The sequence below is a fragment of the Ctenopharyngodon idella genome, chromosome 18 (genome assembly GCF_019924925.1).
Source record: "Ctenopharyngodon idella isolate HZGC_01 chromosome 18, HZGC01, whole genome shotgun sequence".
Classification (NCBI taxonomy): Eukaryota; Metazoa; Chordata; class Actinopteri; order Cypriniformes; family Xenocyprididae; genus Ctenopharyngodon; species Ctenopharyngodon idella.
Window position 1 is genome coordinate 26,592,656 of NC_067237.1, and position 20,877 is coordinate 26,613,532.

Genomic DNA, 20,877 nt, shown 5'->3' on the forward strand with positions numbered 1-20,877 from the left:
CCTCAAAAACAGATTATTGGATGCTTTAAAATATATATTTATTAATAGTTAGATTTGGCCAGACAGATTAAAAGCATACAGTGAAAAATGTCCATTGTATATCCTATCCAACAATTACAGTTTCCTCATCAGGAAATTCATAATAAGGCACCTCCAAGTTGAGAGGTGCGGGTCCTTTTCTGATCCTTCCTGAAGCATCATAATGTGACCCATGGCAGGGGCAGTAGTACCCGCCGTAATCACCGGCATTTGCGATTGGGACGCAGCCGAGATGAGTGCAGACACCAATAACGATGACCCAGGTGGGGTTGGCGACGCGGTCTTTGTCATGCTGGGGGTCTCGGAGCTCAGAGAGGTCTACGTTCTGCTCAGCTGCGATCTCCTTCTCCGTTCTGTGACGAACAAACAGAGGCTTGCCTCTCCACTTGAAGGTCATGTTTTTCCCTTCTGGGATATCGGACAGCTTGATCTCGATTTTGGACAGGGCTAGGACATCAGCAGAGGCACTCATTGAGGAAATGAACTGGGTCACAACCGTTTTGGCAGCATAGACACCCAACACAGCAGTGGATCCGGTCACCAAGTAAGAGAAGGCCCGCCTAGCTTCACTGCTCTCCTGAGAGGACGTCTTAGGATCCAACACCTCAGCACGCCGATAGTCAGAGAAGTCAGGGATTTTGATGTCTGTGTGAATGAGACGTGCTCCAAAGTGGCCTAAAAAGGAGACGGAACAAAAGTCATTAAACAGACTTAAAGAGTTAATTCACCAAAAAATGAAATTTCTGTCGTTAAATACTCACCCTCATGTCGTCTCAAACCCCTAAGACCTTTGTTTGTTTTCGGAACACAAATTTAGATATTTTTAATGAAATCCGAGAGTATCTGATCCACACAGGCAGCAACGACATTGCACCTTTTGAGGTAATAAAAAAAAAAAAAGGTACTAAAACATCGTTAAAACTGTCAATGTGACTACAGTGGTTCAACTTTAATATTATGAAGCTGTTAAATAAAGTTTTTGTTTTTGCACACAAAAAGTATTCTCGTCGTTTCATAATATTAAGGTTGAACCACTATAGAAATGTCAATGGTTTTAACGATGTCTTTAGTACCTTTCTGGACCTCAAAAGGTGCAATGTCGTTGCTGCCTATGTGTAGATCAGATATCCTCGGATTTCAACAAAAATATCTTAATTTGTGTTCCGAAAACAAACAAAGGTCTTACGGGTTTGGGACGACATGAGGGTAAGTACTTAACGACAAAAAAATGATTTTTGGGTGAACTAACCCTTTAAAAGGGATAGTTAGTTACACAATGGTGTATGAATGGTGACTCCCTAACATTCTGCCTAGGATGAGTAAATAATGAGTAGGCTATATAATGATACACACATACATCACATATATATATATATACATACACACACACACACACACACACACACACACACACACACACACACAATGCATATTTCTAATGATTTATTATTTATTAAAGCACTTAATGTATTATAAGGCGATTTGGTATGCAATAGAAAAGGGGAACCACAACAACCAGAAAGAGTAAATATACTTAATATTTAAATAAATGTAAAGAAGCCATCTTATTTAGACCTTTTACGTTTATAACATTATTTCTAATGCTATTTGCAAACCTAAAAGGCAGCATTAAAGGGTCTGACCAGCTTGTCAACTAATAACATGACCACGTTATATGATCACCTACCGCTCACAGCACACTTCATCAGCATTTCTGTGTTCACTGCTCCGGGGACTAATGTTTTCAGCGGACCACAAGCCTGCAGGTAAGGGGACAAAATCCCCAAACGTGCGGTCATGGACATCATTTTTGTCCTGTTAAGAGGGATCCTGATAACCGGTACGGTCACTCCGACCTCTGAAGAGAGCGCTTGTACAGCGGAAGCTCCTCCTTCAGCACGTCATAGTCGACCGGAGATTGACTGAACGGAAAGCGCATTGTAAAACAAAAAACATTAAAAAAATCCTTCAATTTAGTTATTGAAATGGTAAATACAATACAAAATGTAATTAGTGCCGCATGTTATTTTCACAGTATTTGTTGAAATATTTAAACTTTTTTCATAATTGTTATCATTTTGAACAGGCAGTACAATGCAGTCTCGGGAAAATGTAAACAGTAGTGACGAGACGTTGGACTCATTTCTGTGAATCGATTCTTTCGAACAGTTTCAGTGTTTCATCGAATCTTCTCAGCTCACTCATCTGCTGTTTGCTGAATGAATCTTCGTGAACGAATCGTTCAAACGTGAACCATTTCTTTCACGAATCGGACATTTCTCGTACATACTGGTTGGGATCTGCAGGATGGTCACCTGAAGATCAACCATGAGATTCTTTCGCCGGAAAATAGCGATCATAGTTGTTTTGGCTTATGCGATATTTTCACTGTACGCCGCATATAATGTGTTTTTCAATAAGAGGGTTATTTCTCGCGTTCATCGAGTAGTGAAAAAGGGCACTGTGATTTTAGGTAAGATAGTAAATCATAACCAGCATAATCAAATGGATTTGTTATAATAAACAAACAATATAATATAGCGTACATGGAATAAAAGCATATACATTTATGATCGCATGTAAACAACATTTTATTTGTTTAATAAAATGTATGTGTTTCCAGATAATGGAAAAGGAGGAGAGGAAGAGTGGAACCCATGGGAAGAGGATGAGCGTGCACACTCCTTAGTTCTACAAAAGCGAAGAGATGCCTTTAGATCATACCAAGATCATGTTGCTAAAAACAGGCCAAAAACTTATAAAGTTCAGATATGGGGCAAAGCAGCCATTGGCAAGTGGAATATGTTTGTTGTTTCCAGAGACCATTGCATTTATTGTTGTGTATTGATTGTTTTTTTCTTTTCTTTTTTCATTAGTAGAGAACATAATTAAAAATTGTTCCTTGTTCAAATTTTCCTAGGACTTTATTTGTGGGAACATATTTTAGAAGGGCCTCTCATCCCAGCGGACAAATCCAGCCAATGGAGAGAAGGAGAGATTCAGTCTGGGAAGATCAATTTCAGGTAAGCTTCTAATTGACACTTCTATTCAGCAAGGATGCATTAAATTGATCAAATGTGACAGTAAAGTCTTTTATAATGTTACGAAAGATTCCTATTTCAAATAAATGCTGTTCTAAAATCCAGATGAAAACACTGAAAAATCAGCTTTGCCATCACAGGAATAAATTAAAATGTAAAATTATTAAAATAGAAAAAAAAATATTTACATTTTAATATTAGTTCACAGTACTGTTACTGTATTTTTTTTATTTTTATTAAAGGGGTCATGACATGGTTTTTGTTATTTTAATATATTCCTTGAGGTTCATTTATAAAGTTTTTTGCACAAAAAAACAAACAAATATATATGAAGAAAAACAACCTTCATTCTGACTCTCTGGCTTTAATGATTTGTTTTTAAGAGGCGGCTCCTTTAAGGCTTGTCGGTAAATGGCCACTTTTATGATTGGCTAATGTCATTGCATAGAGACAGAGCGACACGCATCATAATCTGAAAACCACGCCCGCCAGGAGGTAAAACAATCAAACCCTCTCCATTGACTTTGTATTGCGTGAAGCTGGCTCCTTGTCATTTCTGATTTATAACAAAAAAACAGAACAATGTCTAAAAGCTGCTATGTGCTAAAAAACCCAGAACTAAGTTTTTATAAGCTGTCGACCCAAAAAAAACGAGCGTTTAATGACACAAAAGTGGATACAGGCAATTGAGACCGAGCGCAACGTGTCATATTACTCTAAGAACTATGCCCACTGGAGGGGAACGTAATCGGCCACAGGAAATATAATACATAAAACTGATATTTGGATATTTGACTTACCAGTGACAAAATGTTTACTGCACACGTAGGCATACTGTGTGTCAGGATCCCATAATTTGCCCATTCTTCCTGCTGATGCTTCACGTCTTATTGCCTATACCCACTTTTGTTTCCTTAAAGGCTGGCTTTTACGGTTCAGTAGCTTATAAAAAAAAAAAAAAATTTAGCTCTAGGTTTTTTTCTGGGTTGTTTGCTGTACACCCTGTCACATAGCAGCTTTTAGACATTGTTCTGTTTTTTGGGCGTGGCCTAAATGCGCTTTGTCTCTATAGGAAACAGTATCTACATCTCCTCGCTATTGCATGTCATGATGAGTAAGTGTTTTGAAAACATTATCTATATAAAACTGTCATTTACAGACAAAGCATTATGAAATCATTTACTTATGGTTTGTGATGCAGCTCCTGTCAGATCTAATACAGTTGACTGCTTCATCTTTCAACAAAAGTTTCTTTGCGAACACTCTATTACACTGCCTTGTTTACAAAACAAAAGGCTCAGAACAAACATATAATCCTCCGATGTGATCCGGGACGCCATTAAAATAAACCATTTACTTGTTTCCGATGCTGGGATCCTTCTTTCTTCAATAGAACCATAATTCTTCAATCTCTTTTATCATAATCTGTCCTCAGTTTCTACACAGGGCCAGCGGTGGTCCAAGGGCATGTTTCTCTGGACACAGACAGTGTGGTGCTGGTTTTGAATGGCCGTGAGCAGCAGAAAATCTCCTACTCCATCCAGTGGCTTCAGCATGTCCAGGGTCTGGTGCAGGCCCGCACTGTCTCTCGGGTTGCTGTGGTCCTTTTGGGCAACGAGCGGTGCAATAACGACTGGATCAGTCCTTACCTTAAGAGGCACGGCGGGTTTGTGGACCTGCTCTTTCTTGTGTATGACAGTCTTTGGGTCAATGATAAAGACATCTTTCAGTGGCCCCTGGGTGTTGCCACGTAAGTGTTTTTTTTATTTAAATAATTACTATTATTTAATATTTTATTATATTTGAAAGAGGTCTTTCTGTAAATTTTTTATGTTATTGTTATATATATGATTTAAATTTAAATTAAAATCAGTTTAATTGTTTATAATGTGTTTTTTCTTTCTCTGCAGATACAGGCATTTCCCAGTAGTCACACTTACTGGTCAGATGGTGAAAAATGTAAGACCATACCTCTGCAACTTTCTTGGGACTATGTACAAAAACTCATCCAGGGAAACCCTGATGGGCGTCCTAAAGCAGAATGGCTTGGAGAAAGATTGCCTAATGCATGTTAGAGAGAAGTACGTATTTCTGGAAAAATAATGTCCATTATTTCATCAGTCAGATTTGATATAGTTTGCGTTCACAAAATTGCTGGATAAATTAAGTTGTAAAATACTTACTCTACCATTAAAAAGTTCATAGTCAGAGATTTTGAAAGAAAGAAATTAGGATATATTAAATTAATCAAAAGACATTTATAATGTTACAAAAGATTTTATTTCAAATAAATGCTGTTCTTTTGAACTTTCTATTCATCGTGCTACATCATGGTTTCCACAAAAATATAAAATTGATAAAAATAATAAGAAATGTGTCCTGAGCAGCAAATCAAATCAGCATGTTAGTATGATTTCTGAAGGATCATGTGACACTGAAGACTGAGTAATGATGCTGAAAATACAGCTTTCCATCACAGGAATAAATTACATTTTAAAATATATTAAAATAGAAAACAGTTATTTGAAATTGTAATAGTATATTCACAATTTTTACTGTATTTTGATCTATTAAATGCAGCCTTGGAGAGTTATGTTAGATGATCAGTTAATAATTGTGTATACATATTTTTAGCCAATACACATTTATAATGTTTCTCTTTTACCCATAAATCCTTCAATTCCTTCAACAAATACTATCCCAAAGATTGCTGGATTGTGCAAGTTTTTTTTTTTTTTTTTTTAATACTTCTTGCATTTTGTGTCATCATCAGGTGGCTTCCTCAAGAGACTGCAGACACCTCCAGACAGTACCAGATGGCATTAGCGCAAAGTGACCTCACTCTTTGTCCGGTGGGAGTGAACACAGAGTGCTACCGCATCTACGAAGCCTGCGCCTATGGCTCTGTGCCCGTGGTGGAGGATGTCCTGACTCCAGGGGCCTGTGCAGTTGGTAACCGGTCCCCGCTCCGACTACTTAAAGATGCAGGAGCACCCTTCATCTTCCTCAAGGACTGGAGAGAGCTGCCTGCCATCCTGGAGAGGGAGAGAGGGATGAACCAAAAAGAAAAAACAGAGAGGAGGATGAGACTGCTGGAGTGGTACAGTGGCTTTCGTCAACAGATGAAGGACAAATTCACAGAGGTATTGGAGGAAGCCTTTTTCAAAATCACCTAGGATTAGTTAATACAGTCTGACATAAGAATTCAAAAGACAGCAGAGCAGATGTTATGCATCAACATCCATTTTGATTGTCACTTATTTTTGGAGCCGTTCATTCATTTGGTTTGTATACAGTGATGTTTTACTTGTTGTTTAGTTGTTCTTATACATGTGAAATAAAAGATGCCACTGTATGTTAATATAACCTGGTTCACCATATGCTGCTGTGCATTAATGCCCTCCATGTTTACTGTAAAACATTAATTTATTAAGTCAATGAAAATAATGAATGGTACAGTTTTTATGTTGTAATCTAGCTGGGTTGTATAAGCAGATATTTAACATTGTTAACGTTTTTTTTTCTTGAAGGTGTTTTTTGCTTTCAGCTCAGTGCAAATTAATAAAAACTTCATTTATTTTTAACCTGCCTGTTTTTTTTATTTATTTATCAAGCATTTAGACTTGCATACTGTGCTGAAGTGGATGTAAAATCAAAGTCACAAAAATGTTTAACTAAACTACCTGTTATATTTTCCAGAACATTACCATGAATTGTCATTAACAGTGGCAGCATTTCAGGCATTTTAGTGATTCTATATCATAACGTTTATAGCTGTATACATAACTACATTACTGTATTAATGTACCAACATGTAGCGACTAATGTAGTCGGACTCCCAAATGAATGGTTATGATTCGGTTCTTTTTAGTGAATCAAAACCTTTCTCGAACTGTATTAAGTGATTCACTGTACTCCTACCCCGCATATAATATTCTACTGCTATTTATTTACTTAATCATTCTTATCATTTATTAATATATAGTTTAATTTATCATGTGCATCAAAAGGATTAAAAGTGTATGTATTCAAATATAAAAAAGTTTTGAGTTTTATTTTTGTGTTGTCAACTTATGTTTATGTATTTGTTGATTATTTTTCCAACCTGTTTGCTGTTTTAAAATAAAATATTTCCTATTTGTTTATCTATATTTCAGATAAAATTAAAATGTGGTATTAAAATAATTTTAAAAATCACATATTTTATTAGTGTTTATCACCCTACATACAGCAGCACTCTGTGCTTGACATTAATTCACACAGCTTAGGGATACAATTTTTAGCAGATGAATGTGGGGAAATTAAATCAAAGTTTGATTTTGGAACATTATCACATCTATATATCTAATGTGGAAAAAGTATATATTAATATTATATTTATGCCACTCTTTGTTTAGATTATCATCGTTTTAAACTTAATAATTCATCTTTTTACAATGGATTTTATAGATTGAAAGTCTGGGTCTGGAACAATAGTACAAACAATAAATCCTCTAGGCCTATATAAAAAGGCATCTGTAAAAGTTGCAAAAATAAAAGATGAAAACATGGTAAAACATTTCCAAGCGTTTAATATGATCTTCATTGTGAAGTAATGGCTTTAATCCTCTTAAAATTGAGGGACAACCTAAAGGTTTTTGAGATAAGATGAATTCAAAGGCTCTACGGTTTTCTAAAAGTCTTACAACAAAACAGCTGTCCTGAAAGAGGCGCTATGTGACATATAGATGACTTATCCACATCTTCAGAGATTATGTATACAGTATAAAGCCTACCTTATGGGCTTTGTTAGTATTCTATAAAAATAGATGAAACCAATGATATAATGTTGCAACCTTTTCTATTTGCTTAGCATTTTTATTTAATGTATAAAGCCAAATTTAAAGGACTGAATTTATGCTGCCGGTAAAAAGTCTGTGAAAGGTCACTGAAGAAACTGAACTTTGACTGGTCATGTCTTTTCTCGTCGTTAATGGAACCGGAATCAGTCTCCTTCACCGTCACAGTGATTTATTTTCGTGTAATTCCATTTACTGGCCACTAGGCGTCCTACACAACACAACACACACTGGTGTGTTGCTTAGCGTTACTAAAACGAGTTGTTGAAACCAAAAATATTCACAAGGCTTACTTTACAACTTTAAAAGTCATTACCAGAAATCATATGCACTTTAAAAGGATTAAGACTGTAACTATTTGAAGCGTTAGCATATATCATATCAAAAACACGTTTCACAATAAGTTTTTTAACTGTTTTTGCTTTGTTTATTAGCATCAAAACGCAATATTTTGAACCGCTCACTCTGTAACGACAACGCAAAATTACTTTTGGGGACAACTGGTTAGAAAAGTTGTCAATCCCGTCCACATTTCCGCTACGTGCACCCCCTCCACCTCCAATCCCTCCCATTTCCAACCACTTGCTTTTCCAGCTGCTTTGAGGTCAGTCAGAATCCGTGAAACTGTCCGGCGATCAGTCACACGGACGCGAGGAAAGGGTGCTGAAAATCACGCTAGCCCTGTGTAACATGTCATTATGCTGCTCTGTCTGTCCAGATCCGTCGGCGGGTGACTAAAAGACAGCTTGAAGGGTTGGATTGCCTCTTGCTGAAACAAGCTGTGGACATTTGCCCAAGGAAAGGGTTACTTGTTTGGGAGGAAACTCTTCCAGTGCGCGCTCTGTTTTGATAGCATTGACGGCGGAATTACAATCGGAATCGTTCGGAGCTCGGACGATGAACATTTGCGGCGTTTGGGTTTTGGGATTTTCAGCCTGAGCAACTTGAAATATCTCTGGGATGCACTTGCCTCTATAGGACGACCTGGAAATTGAAAAAGCCCCAACATAAGCCCGTTTACAAACATTCTCACAACTGAACTATTGATATTTCTATTCACTATTGAAAATGTCGAATCCTCTGAAGTTTAAAAAGGAAAAAGAGATCATTACAGATTACGAGACTCAAGTCAAAGGTAAGAAATTGAATCATAAACTGCAGTAGTAGTTGAATGGCTGGTAAAGGCAGTGGTGCAGTGAAAGTATTAATCATTGAACAGATCACTTGTGCATCATCATGCTAATGGTTTTGAAATGACAAAAAGAGGAAATGTTAAAAAATCTAGTTAAAACTCATTTGGCAAGTTGTTGTAATCTTTGTTTCATACATTTTAAAAAATACTGTTTTTACACATTTTGGTTTAATGGCTAAAAAGTAGTGTCATTATTTTCAAAACCTTTTTCAAGGTATTGGATTTTTGATTCAGGAATATCAAGGTGTTGTCTTGGGGTTATTCCTAATACCTATTCATAAAAAGGTCAAAATATTAAGTTACATTTTTCAAAACCTTTTAATGCAAAAAGGTCCTTTTATACTTTTCTTGTCACATGACAGCAAAATGGCTTCTTGCATATAGTGGTTATGCCACATGTACTTTTTCAAATATTAATAATATTTTGAATTAAAATAGCTGCTTTTATGTGGAATATTATGTGGAACTACTTTTGCTAACATTTTTTTTTTTTTTTTTTTTTTAAGAAATTCAGCCTTTTAATGAGACTTTTTCTCTTTTTTTTTACAATCTCCAACAACCTAGACATTTTGCCTTTTAAGTACAAATAAATAAATTGAAAACATGTTTATTGTATATTAAGTTGTTTTTATATGAATTGTCATTGAATATTGTGCTCAACATAACTCCGTGTTTCATCTGTAATGAAGCAGAAGTGCTTTTCTGTTTTGAGTTGATTTGTTTTTCATTCTACAGTAGTCAACATTTGAAGTGGATCAAAAAAAGTTCATCAAAGTTGTCTTAAGAACTAAGTTGTCCTAAGAAGAAGGTTTTAGGACAGCTTTGATGAAAGGTTTTGATCCACTTCAAATGTTGACTACTATATTTTGAATATTTTCATTTGTGGAAGTGACAGTAACGCTTGGCCTATATGGGTCTCCACAGTCTTAGAAAACCTAGAAGAATCAGGCAGTTTTAAACTTATGATTTCCAGGCCTGGAAAATTCATGAAAGTTAATACAATCTTAACCCTAAGAGGAGAACATATATGAGGTCTGTGCCTTTTCATGGCATGCAGCCATGTTATAATTTAGATGAAGATAATGATGCCTGAGTTTTTGTAACAAGTTAATTGACTGAGTAATTTCAGAGACCCTCTTTTCAATATTGTTCTCAGTAATTATGCCCAATTAAACCCTGTCCCTTCCCCCAACCACTCAAAATGTCTCTATTGCTTATTATACAGGCACCTTTTCAGGGAAATTTCTGAAAGTAAATAAACATTTCACATAGTTTTGCTGTAAATATTTTAACGTCTACATTTACAATTTTTTTTTATTTTTTTTATCAGCTACATTAATTGCAAATGGCTGGAGGAGTCGTGGAAACTCATTGGCCAAATTTGCTCCATGTGTTCACAGAACTTTTTTTAAAAGGTTCCCTTTGACTTTCCAGCAAACTAAGCCGGATGGTCTGTTTCCTTTTCGTCTCATGAGCATCATCATCACAGGAAAGAGGCAGTTGCTGCATTGTAGTAACCATGGGGATTTGGCATCACCCCAAGGGCTGAGTCCTCCAGGGCTGTTTGCAGACAGAAATGCCTATTATTTATGTAGAGGGAGAGAGCGTGAGAGAGAGAGAGAGAGAGGTACGTCGGTATCATGACATTGCGTTTGTCAGAGCAGCAGTGCTCATTTGGCAGGAATGTCTCTATCCCCTCGCTCTGATGATGACTAAGACTGTTAATAGCAGCATGATGCACAGAATCCGCCCGTGCGGAGCATCTCATTAGCTTTGTGCTGCAACCAAATGGGGTTGTAGTAACATGAAAGCACCCCCCGGATTAACATCCATGCCTTTTTCCATGACTGAAGGAGGGAGATTTGTTCTAGAACAAACTTTATGCTGGTGCAATGTTGACAGTTATATTATTGTGCTTTTTTTGTCTTCTAAATGTTGGCATCCATATCAGGTACAGTGCTTGAAGTGGAAAAAATAAAGTGCTGGTACTCACCAAAGGGGGCGAGGCTTTGTTGGGGGGGGTATTGGGGGATTGGTTGTCTCCCTTGGTTGCAAGGGCGTAGTTTTGGTTTGAACCTAAAAGCAATTTTTCCTACAGTCTATGGCTACAATCTACATTGGGGGGTTGAAGTGTGAACTGTTTACCAGGGTCCCGGGGCATATGCTCCCTTGTGAGGTTTATTTATTTTTTTATTTTTGCAAAATGGTATAAACATGCGAATTGGTTTATAACATAACTGCAGTAAAGTAGCCTATAGTTAACAATCACTTGTTTACAAAGTGCCATGGGAAGTCAAACTATCTTTACTTAAAATTTTCTTATACTGAATATGTTAATTTCCTGTCATTTCTTGGAATAACTGAAAGCCAGGTTTTTCCTAATGTCTGTCATTATTAGCAGAAAACATTTTACACATGGGGAAAACCAATTGTTTAGTCAATAATTCAAGAAGGTCCGTATTTTAAAGATCTTTCTAACTTGTACTCGGCCTTAAAGTAACATAGTTCTTGTAATTGTTTAACTATAGCATTTGTTAAAATAAGAACGTAATTACAGGTAAGACCATTGATGGCTCCTCATTACCATTTTTTTTTTTTTTTTATCTATAGCATTTGTTATGAAAAATAGCAACACAGTTGGAAACTATAGGTACAAAATGTTGTAATATAAATCTTTAGTGAAAAATATATTTCCTTAACATTTTAAATTCTATATCTAGTCAAAATTTGCCACAATAAATACAATAGAATGTGATAAATTCTATTAAATGTGGTCATCATGAGTTTAAAAAGCTTGCAGGATGATGATTTCCCCTCTTTTTTGTCGTTGTTTTAGATCATGTTCGACTTTCTCCATAGCGTTACTATATTCTCAATAGAATTCAAATGGATTGCACATTTTATCATCAGCGTTGCATAGGAACAGCCCACTTTTGGAGCGCACTGGTGAACGCGCGTACGGTGATTCCTATTTTTTTTTTTTTTTTTTTTTTTTTTACAGTCTATGGGTTGAATTAAACAATTGGGCTTCAGTCAGTCATATTGTACAGACGATTGATCCTTTCAGTTCGTATAAAAGCTCATAACGTGCGATGTATACAATTAATTAATAGTCTGATTCTTGTTCGGAAACCAAAACTGGACAAATTTAGGTTCTTGGCTAATCAACACCCTAATCAGCATACAGGTGATAAACCAGTCATAGTAAAGTTCTTAAGCAAAGAGTCGCCTCTTGATATTTGAGATATCTGAAAAATATTTACATATTGCTCTTGCATCATTTTTGGTCACAATGAAGTGCGTCCACACAGCTGGTGTAGCTTATCTAATTTGTATGCCCAAAATAGATGCTGACTAGGGGCGTAACAATATATCACAATACAAAAACGCAACAAAATCGTATTGTGGATAGTGATAGTATGTGTTTTGCATAGTTCACCCAAAATGAAAATTACTGCATGAGGAAAAAATTCAAGTTTACAGAGTTTTAGTGTCAGTACTACAACTACTATAATGTTGAATATAATGTATAATAATGCAATGATGGAATATTTGTGAGTCCTGATAATGCCAAATCTTATCTTACCAGTAAAAAGTGGCCTACATTATTTTAAATATATCTAGTCAGTGACAGAGTGCAAACATATTCATCTAAAGTAAATCAGTGTTTCAGTGTTAGAATCATGAATATTTTTATTCTGGTGTCCTGTGCATTGGGTTACCAGCACCAAGTCCAAGCCTATTCATTTCCACTCCCAATGTAGTACCAAATTTAGCATTTTAATCAACATTTTTTTTTTGTTATTCTTTTACCATGTGTCTTGGAGTATCGCAATAATATCATATCGTGATATGTGTCGAATCGTGACATGAGGGTATCGTTACACCCCTAATGCTGACAGTTAAAAAAATATCATCAAAGCCAATTTCAGTCAACGATTTTGGCCCTTTAAAACTATTTCGGTTGAAACCAAAAATTTACTTTACTATATTACTATATTTTCAGTTATATAATCAATACTTCCTAAGTATTTGCATACCGCAGTGATGTAATGTCTAATTTGTGTCATATTGATATGGTCAAATTACCTTTCCATAAGTCTGCCATGTAGTTTGCTTCAACCTGACTTGGGATGTTTTGGGATCAACTACTTCCTCTACAACAATGTGGTTGTCGTGAAAGTGATACTGTGAGAGAGTAGAAAGGCCTGAACTGTGCCTGGAATCCCTCTTTATCGGCTTATGCCGAGGACCTGTGTCCTAAGTGGTGTGTTATTTGTATTCCAGGATCCTGGTGTTTGCACATTCTCTTCTTATCCTGATCCTGACTAACACAGATCATGCCTCATATTATTTGTGCTTAGATTATTTTATTTTCTGATTCAATATGGCTGGGAAGCTAATAAAGTCAAAAGTAAATGGCATTCACAACCATATTATATTTGTAATCTGATTCATTTTGAAGTGAAATGAAAAGTATGGCAGGAATTTTATTTATTAGTATTTGATTTGATTATGAATATTGGGTGTTACCTGACAGAATGGAGCAGGTTGGAAGGGGAAGTAAGTGGGATTTAGGATGTCAGCCGAAAAGGAAAATTCTATTTTGATGAAGATTGTGAAGACAGACTTTTGTGTTTTCTGGAACAGCGATGAATCACTCACAGTAAGATTAGTAATGTGTATTAGGACATCAGAGATTTTATGTACTTCAGAGATTTACTTCCTGTTAGTAATCAAGTATTTGAATTTTGACCTTTTGAAGTTTAAGGTTACACATAGTCTATGATGACTTTTGCACATAGTTTCCACATGCTGTTTCTATGCTTCCTATCTATAAACTTGGCAATGACTCGTATTGTTTGCTTTAGAACCATCATGAGTCACATGAAGCTTATTTTAGAGTTATCAGGTTAGGTCAGCCAGCTAGGACTGAAAGATCTGAGGATCCCAGTGGTTGCTCTGCATAAAGCAGCAGGAGAACCTAACAGTTAGTCTTATCAACACACAAACCTGCCGTATCCAACACCTTGCACTCCGTGTAGCACTTATAGCATGAAGAGAACAGGTGTAGGATGAACAGAACAAAATATGGAAAGGCACAAAGATGCTGTATTGTAGGGATGTCACGGTGAGGAAATTTTCACACTGGTATATAAACTTGCGACAACACCGGTATTACCGATAACACCAGGGGTGGTGGGGGTGGATCAAACATCCTGTTTTTGGTTCGTTTAGATGTCTTTGGTCCATGTTGCATTCATATTTCAGTCAAACCGCACCAGAGTTCGCTTGGAAGTGAACCAAGACCCCCTGAAAACGGTGGGTCTCTGTCCACTTGTTAGGTGTGAACCAAGGTTCAGATGGCACTATTCACACTTATTCAAATAAACAGCACTGACAGAGCAAAAGCACCAAAGTTCGTTTTAATCGAACCAAACCTGCCAAATGTGCATTCATGCATTTGTTAAATTTGTATTTCAGACACATTTTGTGATTTTTAGTTCCAAATTGAAAATGTATGAATGGTGCTCTAACAATATAGCTTTTTATTTGTACTTTATGAAGCATGGCTGATTTACTTCAAAGCAAGTAAGTGCAGAGATGTGTAAACTCATAATTTGTTCCCTTGGCTTGCTAGCAAAGCACAATAGCATTGTTTTCTTTGGCCAGATTGTCTGTTTGATGTCGCACAGTTGGCGTTCTTTTGATTGCACCAGGTCACGACTCACTGGCCTGCCCCTGCTGGCTCCTGACATGGACGCTGTCCTCAACCTGTCAGAGAATATTTCCCCCATAAATGTTATAACCTCTAACGCATCTTCCCAATAAAACACAAATTTCCTGCCATGCGCTGCTGAATGAGGCAGTACATATATTTATTTTCTGTAATATTTTGTTAATTTTTAGAGATGGCTATAGGGAAATGATTTGTGCGTTTGACATGAAATGCTTTAGCAAAGTTGACATGTCCTGCAGTGTGACATCTAAAGCTATTTTAAACATTTGCTCATTATTATGCATTCAGCTTTTGTGACTTTTGTGATAGTCACAAAATATTTTGAATATTTGTACTTGTAAAATTAAATTTGCCACACCACGACTATTTAAAATGAACTAGTGAAGGCAAAAAGATAATTAAAAAATGTGAAAAGTTAAAACAAATGATGGTCAGTCACAACCTAAAATATTGTGTTTACCTTGTACATTAATGTACATTTTTAACTAAAATCTTGTTTATAACAACAGGCTTATGCTTGAAGTACTATAGTTGCTCATCTTGCATTATTTCACTCAGATTTGAGTTGTCACTTCTGCTTTATAATAATGACACTAACCTTGCTAAATTATGAATGAACTGAGTTAATGTCTAAAAATGGCCTAAAGATTGTTCAATGTTTCGAAAGTCACTGTCAGGGCTATCTTGGGGCTTGTGTAATTTTCAGTGCTACTGACTAAGATATTATTCACAGCTCACACTTTATTCTGTCTAGTTTAGTCTTACCCTGGATGTCCAGTAATTTCATAGGCGCACAGACTATACTAATCACGAATGTGATCATGGGGTCATATTAATCAGCCCCAGTTGTATACAAACTGAAAAATGAATAAACATACATGCAATGTTTACAACAGGATTCTGATTATCACTGAGTGAAAAATTAGTCAATTCAGTTAGGAAGTGAGTTGTCTAGAATGCTTAGTTCGGTCCATGACTCATTTCATTAACTTGGTAAAACTGATTTTATTTTATTTTATTTTATTTTATTTTATTTTATTATTTATTTTACTGACTCGGTTTGACTAATTCCTTAAAAAGCCCCAGTCAAATGATTTATTTGCAAATGAATCAGCCCTTTACACTTTGTTCATTTTTTTATTTTTTTTATTTTATTTATTTATTTATTTATTTTTTTTGTCGCTGTTTGTTTAGCACTGGCACTAAATGACAATTTAGGAAATATTAAATTACAGTATAAACAAAAGTATAAACTATATTATTAACAAGACCTAAATAATAATAATAACCCTAAATCAGTTTAAAGTAATTAAAACAATACCTCTGCTTGACAGCTATGTCATTACAATTTACCGCCTGTTTTTGTTAATGAAGTCTCTTTTGCAGTAGAATTCCCACACTTCCTGCTTGAGGCATCCTGTACCACTGTTCCCCACAGGTCCACGAATACCTGCCATCTGCTCTGGCCAGACCATCAGCCTTTGTGCTTGATTCTAGTGCCCAAACAGTGGATGAACACCCTTGGTGGTGGAGGAAAGAGTGGGGGTTATTGATGGGACCATCTGTGTCTACTCTTCCTCTCTCTTGTTTGATAGACTAAGCCTGTCTCCTGCCTAGTCTTTCTACGCATGCTGGGCTTTTCACTCCACCCAATAAAATCTGCTTCTCTCCTCCCACGTCACACCCTGACTCCGCCATCCTGAACCTTAACAATACACCGCAATTCAAGGAATTGTTAGGTTTTGCTTACAAGGTTGTCGTATCTGTGTCTATGCACAACATTGCGTGTGTTCGCAACACATCGAGTGTGTGTTTGAATCGCAATCTTTTAACGATTAATCATGCAGCTCTATTGTGAACAATTAATCTGTGTGTTTTATTTTTATAATTCTCATAGTTCTCTTAATTCTTATTCAAAATTTCATAACTCAGTCTTACAGTAGACTTCTCTCTGGTGGCGTATACTGAATTTCTCCAATGATTTAGTCTGCTTAAAGGGTTAGTTCACCCAATAATGAAAGTTCTGTCATTAATTACTCACCCTCATGTCGTTCCACACCCGTAAAACCTTCGTTCATCTTCGGAACACAAATTAAGATATTTTTGATAAAATCTGATGGCTCAGTAAGGCCTCCATTTCAGTAAACGGGGCTTCGTTACGTCATAAGTGTTTTGAATTGTTTTGAAATTTCGATGGTTTACCACTGGGGGGGTACTAAATATGTCTTTAGTACCTTTCTGGGCATTGAAAGTGTAAATTATCTTGCTGTCAATGGAGGCCTCACTGAGGCCTCACTCACAATCGAAAGTAAGCTCACTTTTAGCCAATCTGCCTCCATCCAATCCACAACCAATGGATAGATCCAAGTCCAAATCGTACATTTTTTTTTCTTATTCTATATAATCCTTTTTTGCTCAGATGTACATCACAATGCACTGGACATGTCTTGGCATGTAGCTCTTGCAGTTTTAGAAGATAGAAGGCCTTTGGTGACCCATCTTAGGCCTAAAAGTCCTGAGTAAGAGCAATCCATGCCATGATGAAAGAACAGGCAGAGAAATCCTTCCCTTGGGGCCCATCATGGGTTGCAAGAGAGCCCCTTCCCATAAGGCCTTGGTTACAACTGTTAAGACTAACCAGTGTTACAAGAAAAGAAAGTCGACACTGCCTTCAATGGGTGCAAGTTTTATCATGGGATGAAGCAGGAGGTGAGAGATTTCTCCCTGAGTCATAGAAGGTCTCACGTTACCGTTCATCTCCGGTTTAATCTAATTGTTTTAATCTCTTCTAATCTTCTTTCTCCACCTAACTTGCACTCTTGCAGCTGAGAAGTTTGTTTTTTTTTCTTCAAAAAGGTGACTGTAAACATTCTGGAAGGACTTGAGCCTATCGTGTTCTTCATGTGCTTAAACATCGTAATGCTTTGGCTTTTTATTTCTACTGAGTTTGAATGATCTCAGCAGTGTTCAATGCTCATCCATTGACCAGTATTGATCTCAGCTGATTCCTCCAAGCAAAACCCTACATCAGCTCTGTATCATCATCCCTATTCATATACTGGGTGGTATGAGGCTTCATGTTAGTTAATTGTTAATGGCATTAATTAGATTTTTCTTATTAGATGGCATCAACATGATTCACTTATGTATGCTAGTTTGAAATGTGCAATCAGCTCTGATTTGCTTCAGCGAGACAATTATTAGCCATTAAGATAAGCAGCAAACAATCAAGACTTCTGTAAAGACTCCTGCTATGACAGTGCATTTTTTTTTGGGGATGCTTTAGTTTTTCAATTAGTTTTTCTTTCATCAGATTAATATGGTTAAGTACTTTTATTTTACCCCTCTACTCTCTCTGCTTTATCCTGAGATGAATATGTGATGTATCTCTCTCTCATTCGTGCGCTCTCTCCCAACAGATCAAAAGGCCCTGATGGTTGTGTATGTGTTTCCTTAGCAACCATGCTGATGACTCTGTCGTTGTTTATCGTCTGTTGCTCAAAGCGACCCAAGATGCCTTCTCACAGCACCTGCATTCCCTCCCTAAGGCCTCCCACTAAAGCAACTTGGCCTCCCTTAGGTTGTTGTTGGTTGCAAGCTACTAGACATGCTATTTTGGTTGCCTGTCTTTACAGTAGAGCTGCACGATTCTGGATAAATCAAGAATCATGATTTTTTGATTAATATAGCGATCACAATTCTCCCATGATTCTGAATAGACAACTGAACAAAATAACATGTCATTTACTAGAGGTTCTGACAAAATATTAATTGCTGCAGTCTATTTAAAAATATTTAATTACTTTAAATTTGTTTAAAAATTTGTTTGAATGAATGATTCAATGACTTACTCATGAAGACTTGATTAATTACTGGATGAATCAGTGTTTTTGAGTGAATCTCTTAAATGAATGATTCAATGACAAATACATTTTTTAACAGTCACTTGTCGCCACTTACTGGTGTAACAATGTAATTTAAAATCTTTATTTGAAGCATCAAGTTGCTTTCAAAAGGTGGTTTTGATCGCTACCATAGACATCGGTGTTTATATCCGAACTATAAACTTTTATCCCAGTACTTCTGTGATAATTTAAATTATTGTAACAGAAATAATGATACTGTCTAGTTGAAAAGACTGTTAGAATGTTCGCTGTGATCGTATTTGTCAAAGGTTGATATATATGTGTATATATAGTAGAATCGAATTGAAATAATATAGATGGGTCACACTGATGTGATTTAGTTGTTTTAGTTTGACTCTTTAAATTCATCCCTTTTAAAGCATCACTGCTATATGCCATATTCATTCTGATGGACGTCTTTGGCTGCCACATTTGCGTAATTTTTTTTTTATTGTTCCACATCAGGTGTTGCTCTTTTAAGGAATGTCAAGTGAAAAATAGTCTAACTTTTTAAAATGAGACCCCTGCTGTTCCATTCCACTGTGCTCCGTCCAGCTGTCTTTTGCAAGAACTCTTCTTATATAAGCATTCGATCTGAGTCAGGTGAACTCTAAACCAGAAAATATTAAAAAATATGTCGTTTTTCTCTTCTATATATTGTATAACCAAGTTGCGTTTCTCTGCATGGCCCTTTATGTCACACTCTGGGTGTGTATGATGGGATAAGGTCTACTAACTTGGCTGTTCTTGCAGTAGAACTGCTCCTGGCGCTCAGCCCAGCGCGTCTTTGTCTTCATCCTACTTAAACTAATGCAATCCCAAACAATCAAAGTTTGGCAGCTACCACAAACAAACAGCTTTTATCGTGCTGACAAGTCAGGCCATGTTTGTCGTCATCAAATAGATGCTCAAGGAATAATAGTTTAGTGGAGGAAAAGTTAAAGACAGTAGAACCACAAAGCCAAAGCAGTTCTGGGTTTTGGAGAGTTAGTGAAAACTTGGCTAGAGTCTGGTCTGATAATAAACTTGCAGGACATCCCGAGTTGGCACTATTGAAATCAGTGTGGTCGAACTAAAAAATGTGAGTTATGGTTTACGGAAAACTTTGACCACTACCAATAGGAAATTTTGTGAGCAAATATTTCTGTATTTTTTCACACAAAGTGTCAAATTTTGCACTGAAAAACTATTTTTCTTTTCCGTTTCTGATTAGTGTGGGTTGTCCCATGTGGCAGTTCCTTGATCGAAGGAAAATTCATCTACTGCCGCAGTTATCTCTTCCCAACCCCCCTTCTCTTTTCTCCTGCACTGACCTTTTGAACTTTAAAGGTCGAGGGGGTAGGTGGTGGGTTCCAGCCCAGTCTAATCAATAGCCAAAGGCCATGCTTTCAGCAAACCTTCCTTGAAAAGATGTCTGGGGCCACTGGCGCTGAATCGCTGGGGGTAACGTTCTTTTCGAAGGCAACGGTCAGGCATGAAATGTCAGGGAGCGGCTTTCCCTCGTCTTTGTGTGCGTTAAGCCTGATTGATTATCACTTGTGGCAAAGGCACAGCCCTGTCCTTTATTTATGTAACTCATACAATGCTGTATCATCGCATTGAAGTCACCAGAATGTCTTCCATCTACGATTTTTTTTGAATGTGGTTGCCTTTGCCTCTGGTTGTGTCTGTTTTTAGAGTTTATGTTGGGAATTGTTTGCCATGGGTTCTGTCTATCTCTCCCACACGATAAAGCCTTTTTGTGGTCAGGCTGCGAGCTGTGGTCTCAAAGATTCAGGGGGTTACAGACCCATCTCATGTGCTGTGTCCTGGTCTGTGCAGTTCCCTCCCCGGAGGCAGAAACTTTAGACAGCGTTTGTGGTTCCAGCCACGGATGTGTGGGAGTCCCAAAGAAAAGGCCATTTATTGATACCAATCTGAGCTCTGTCTTTTCTGAGCTCGCCACCAGCAGTCACACGGAAAGCATATTATTTGGGCCCTTTCATGAAATTTAAATTGGTGCTGCGTTACAATTCAGTAACCTTTTTTAAGCCCTTGCACATTATTAAGAGCACCAGAGTGTTTTATTAATAAAAAAGAAAGGAATCAAAAAGTTTGAGTTTATAATCCATACAGGAGATTA

General features: G+C 36.8%; 3 protein-coding genes across 8 annotated transcripts in view; 2 read left to right on the plus strand and 1 right to left on the minus strand.

The window, feature by feature from the left end:
- Positions 1-21: 21 nt before the first annotated feature.
- Positions 22-1,950, minus strand: LOC127499537 (cytochrome b-c1 complex subunit Rieske, mitochondrial-like). The gene is made up of 2 exons (XM_051869908.1): positions 1,727-1,950; positions 22-714 (listed from the first exon to the last, which is right to left on the minus strand). Exons 1-2 carry the CDS (start codon positions 1,845-1,847, stop codon positions 104-106), a joined length of 732 nt encoding a protein of 243 aa, XP_051725868.1. The 5' UTR covers positions 1,848-1,950; the 3' UTR covers positions 22-103.
- A 265-nt stretch (positions 1,951-2,215) lies between these two features.
- Positions 2,216-6,664, plus strand: rxylt1 (ribitol xylosyltransferase 1). The gene is made up of 6 exons (XM_051869907.1): positions 2,216-2,512; positions 2,663-2,830; positions 2,960-3,062; positions 4,516-4,830; positions 4,991-5,161; positions 5,854-6,664. Exons 1-6 carry the CDS (start codon positions 2,368-2,370, stop codon positions 6,254-6,256), a joined length of 1,305 nt encoding a protein of 434 aa, XP_051725867.1. The 5' UTR covers positions 2,216-2,367; the 3' UTR covers positions 6,257-6,664.
- Positions 6,665-8,455: 1,791 nt separating this feature from the next.
- srgap1a (SLIT-ROBO Rho GTPase activating protein 1a) overlaps positions 8,456-20,877 on the plus strand; it is a 108,117-nt gene continuing 95,695 nt past the window's right edge. Inside the window, exon 1 of one of the 6 annotated variants that reach the window (XR_007926125.1) lies at positions 8,456-9,053. Coding sequence is in view for 5 of the 6 variants with exons in the window: in XM_051869756.1 (XP_051725716.1) it covers positions 8,987-9,053 (67 nt within the window). In the remaining variant the exon portion in view is untranslated. The remainder of the gene's footprint in view (positions 9,054-20,877) is intronic. The other 5 variants (XM_051869756.1, XM_051869759.1, XM_051869758.1 and 2 more) reach the window with 5 other exon arrangements.

Coding starts and splice junctions, on each gene's coding strand:
- LOC127499537 (XM_051869908.1), bottom strand. CDS start 1,847: ATGATGTCCATGACCGCACGTTTGGGGATTTTGTCCCCTTACCTGCAG. Junction 715..1,726: donor GATGAAGTGTGCTGTGAGCG/GTAGGTGATCAT, acceptor TCTCCTTTTTAG/GCCACTTTGGAGCACGTCTC.
- rxylt1 (XM_051869907.1), top strand. CDS start 2,368: ATGAGATTCTTTCGCCGGAAAATAGCGATCATAGTTGTTTTGGCTTAT. Junction 2,513..2,662: donor AAAGGGCACTGTGATTTTAG/GTAAGATAGTAA, acceptor ATGTGTTTCCAG/ATAATGGAAAAGGAGGAGAG. Junction 4,831..4,990: donor TGGCCCCTGGGTGTTGCCAC/GTAAGTGTTTTT, acceptor CTTTCTCTGCAG/ATACAGGCATTTCCCAGTAG.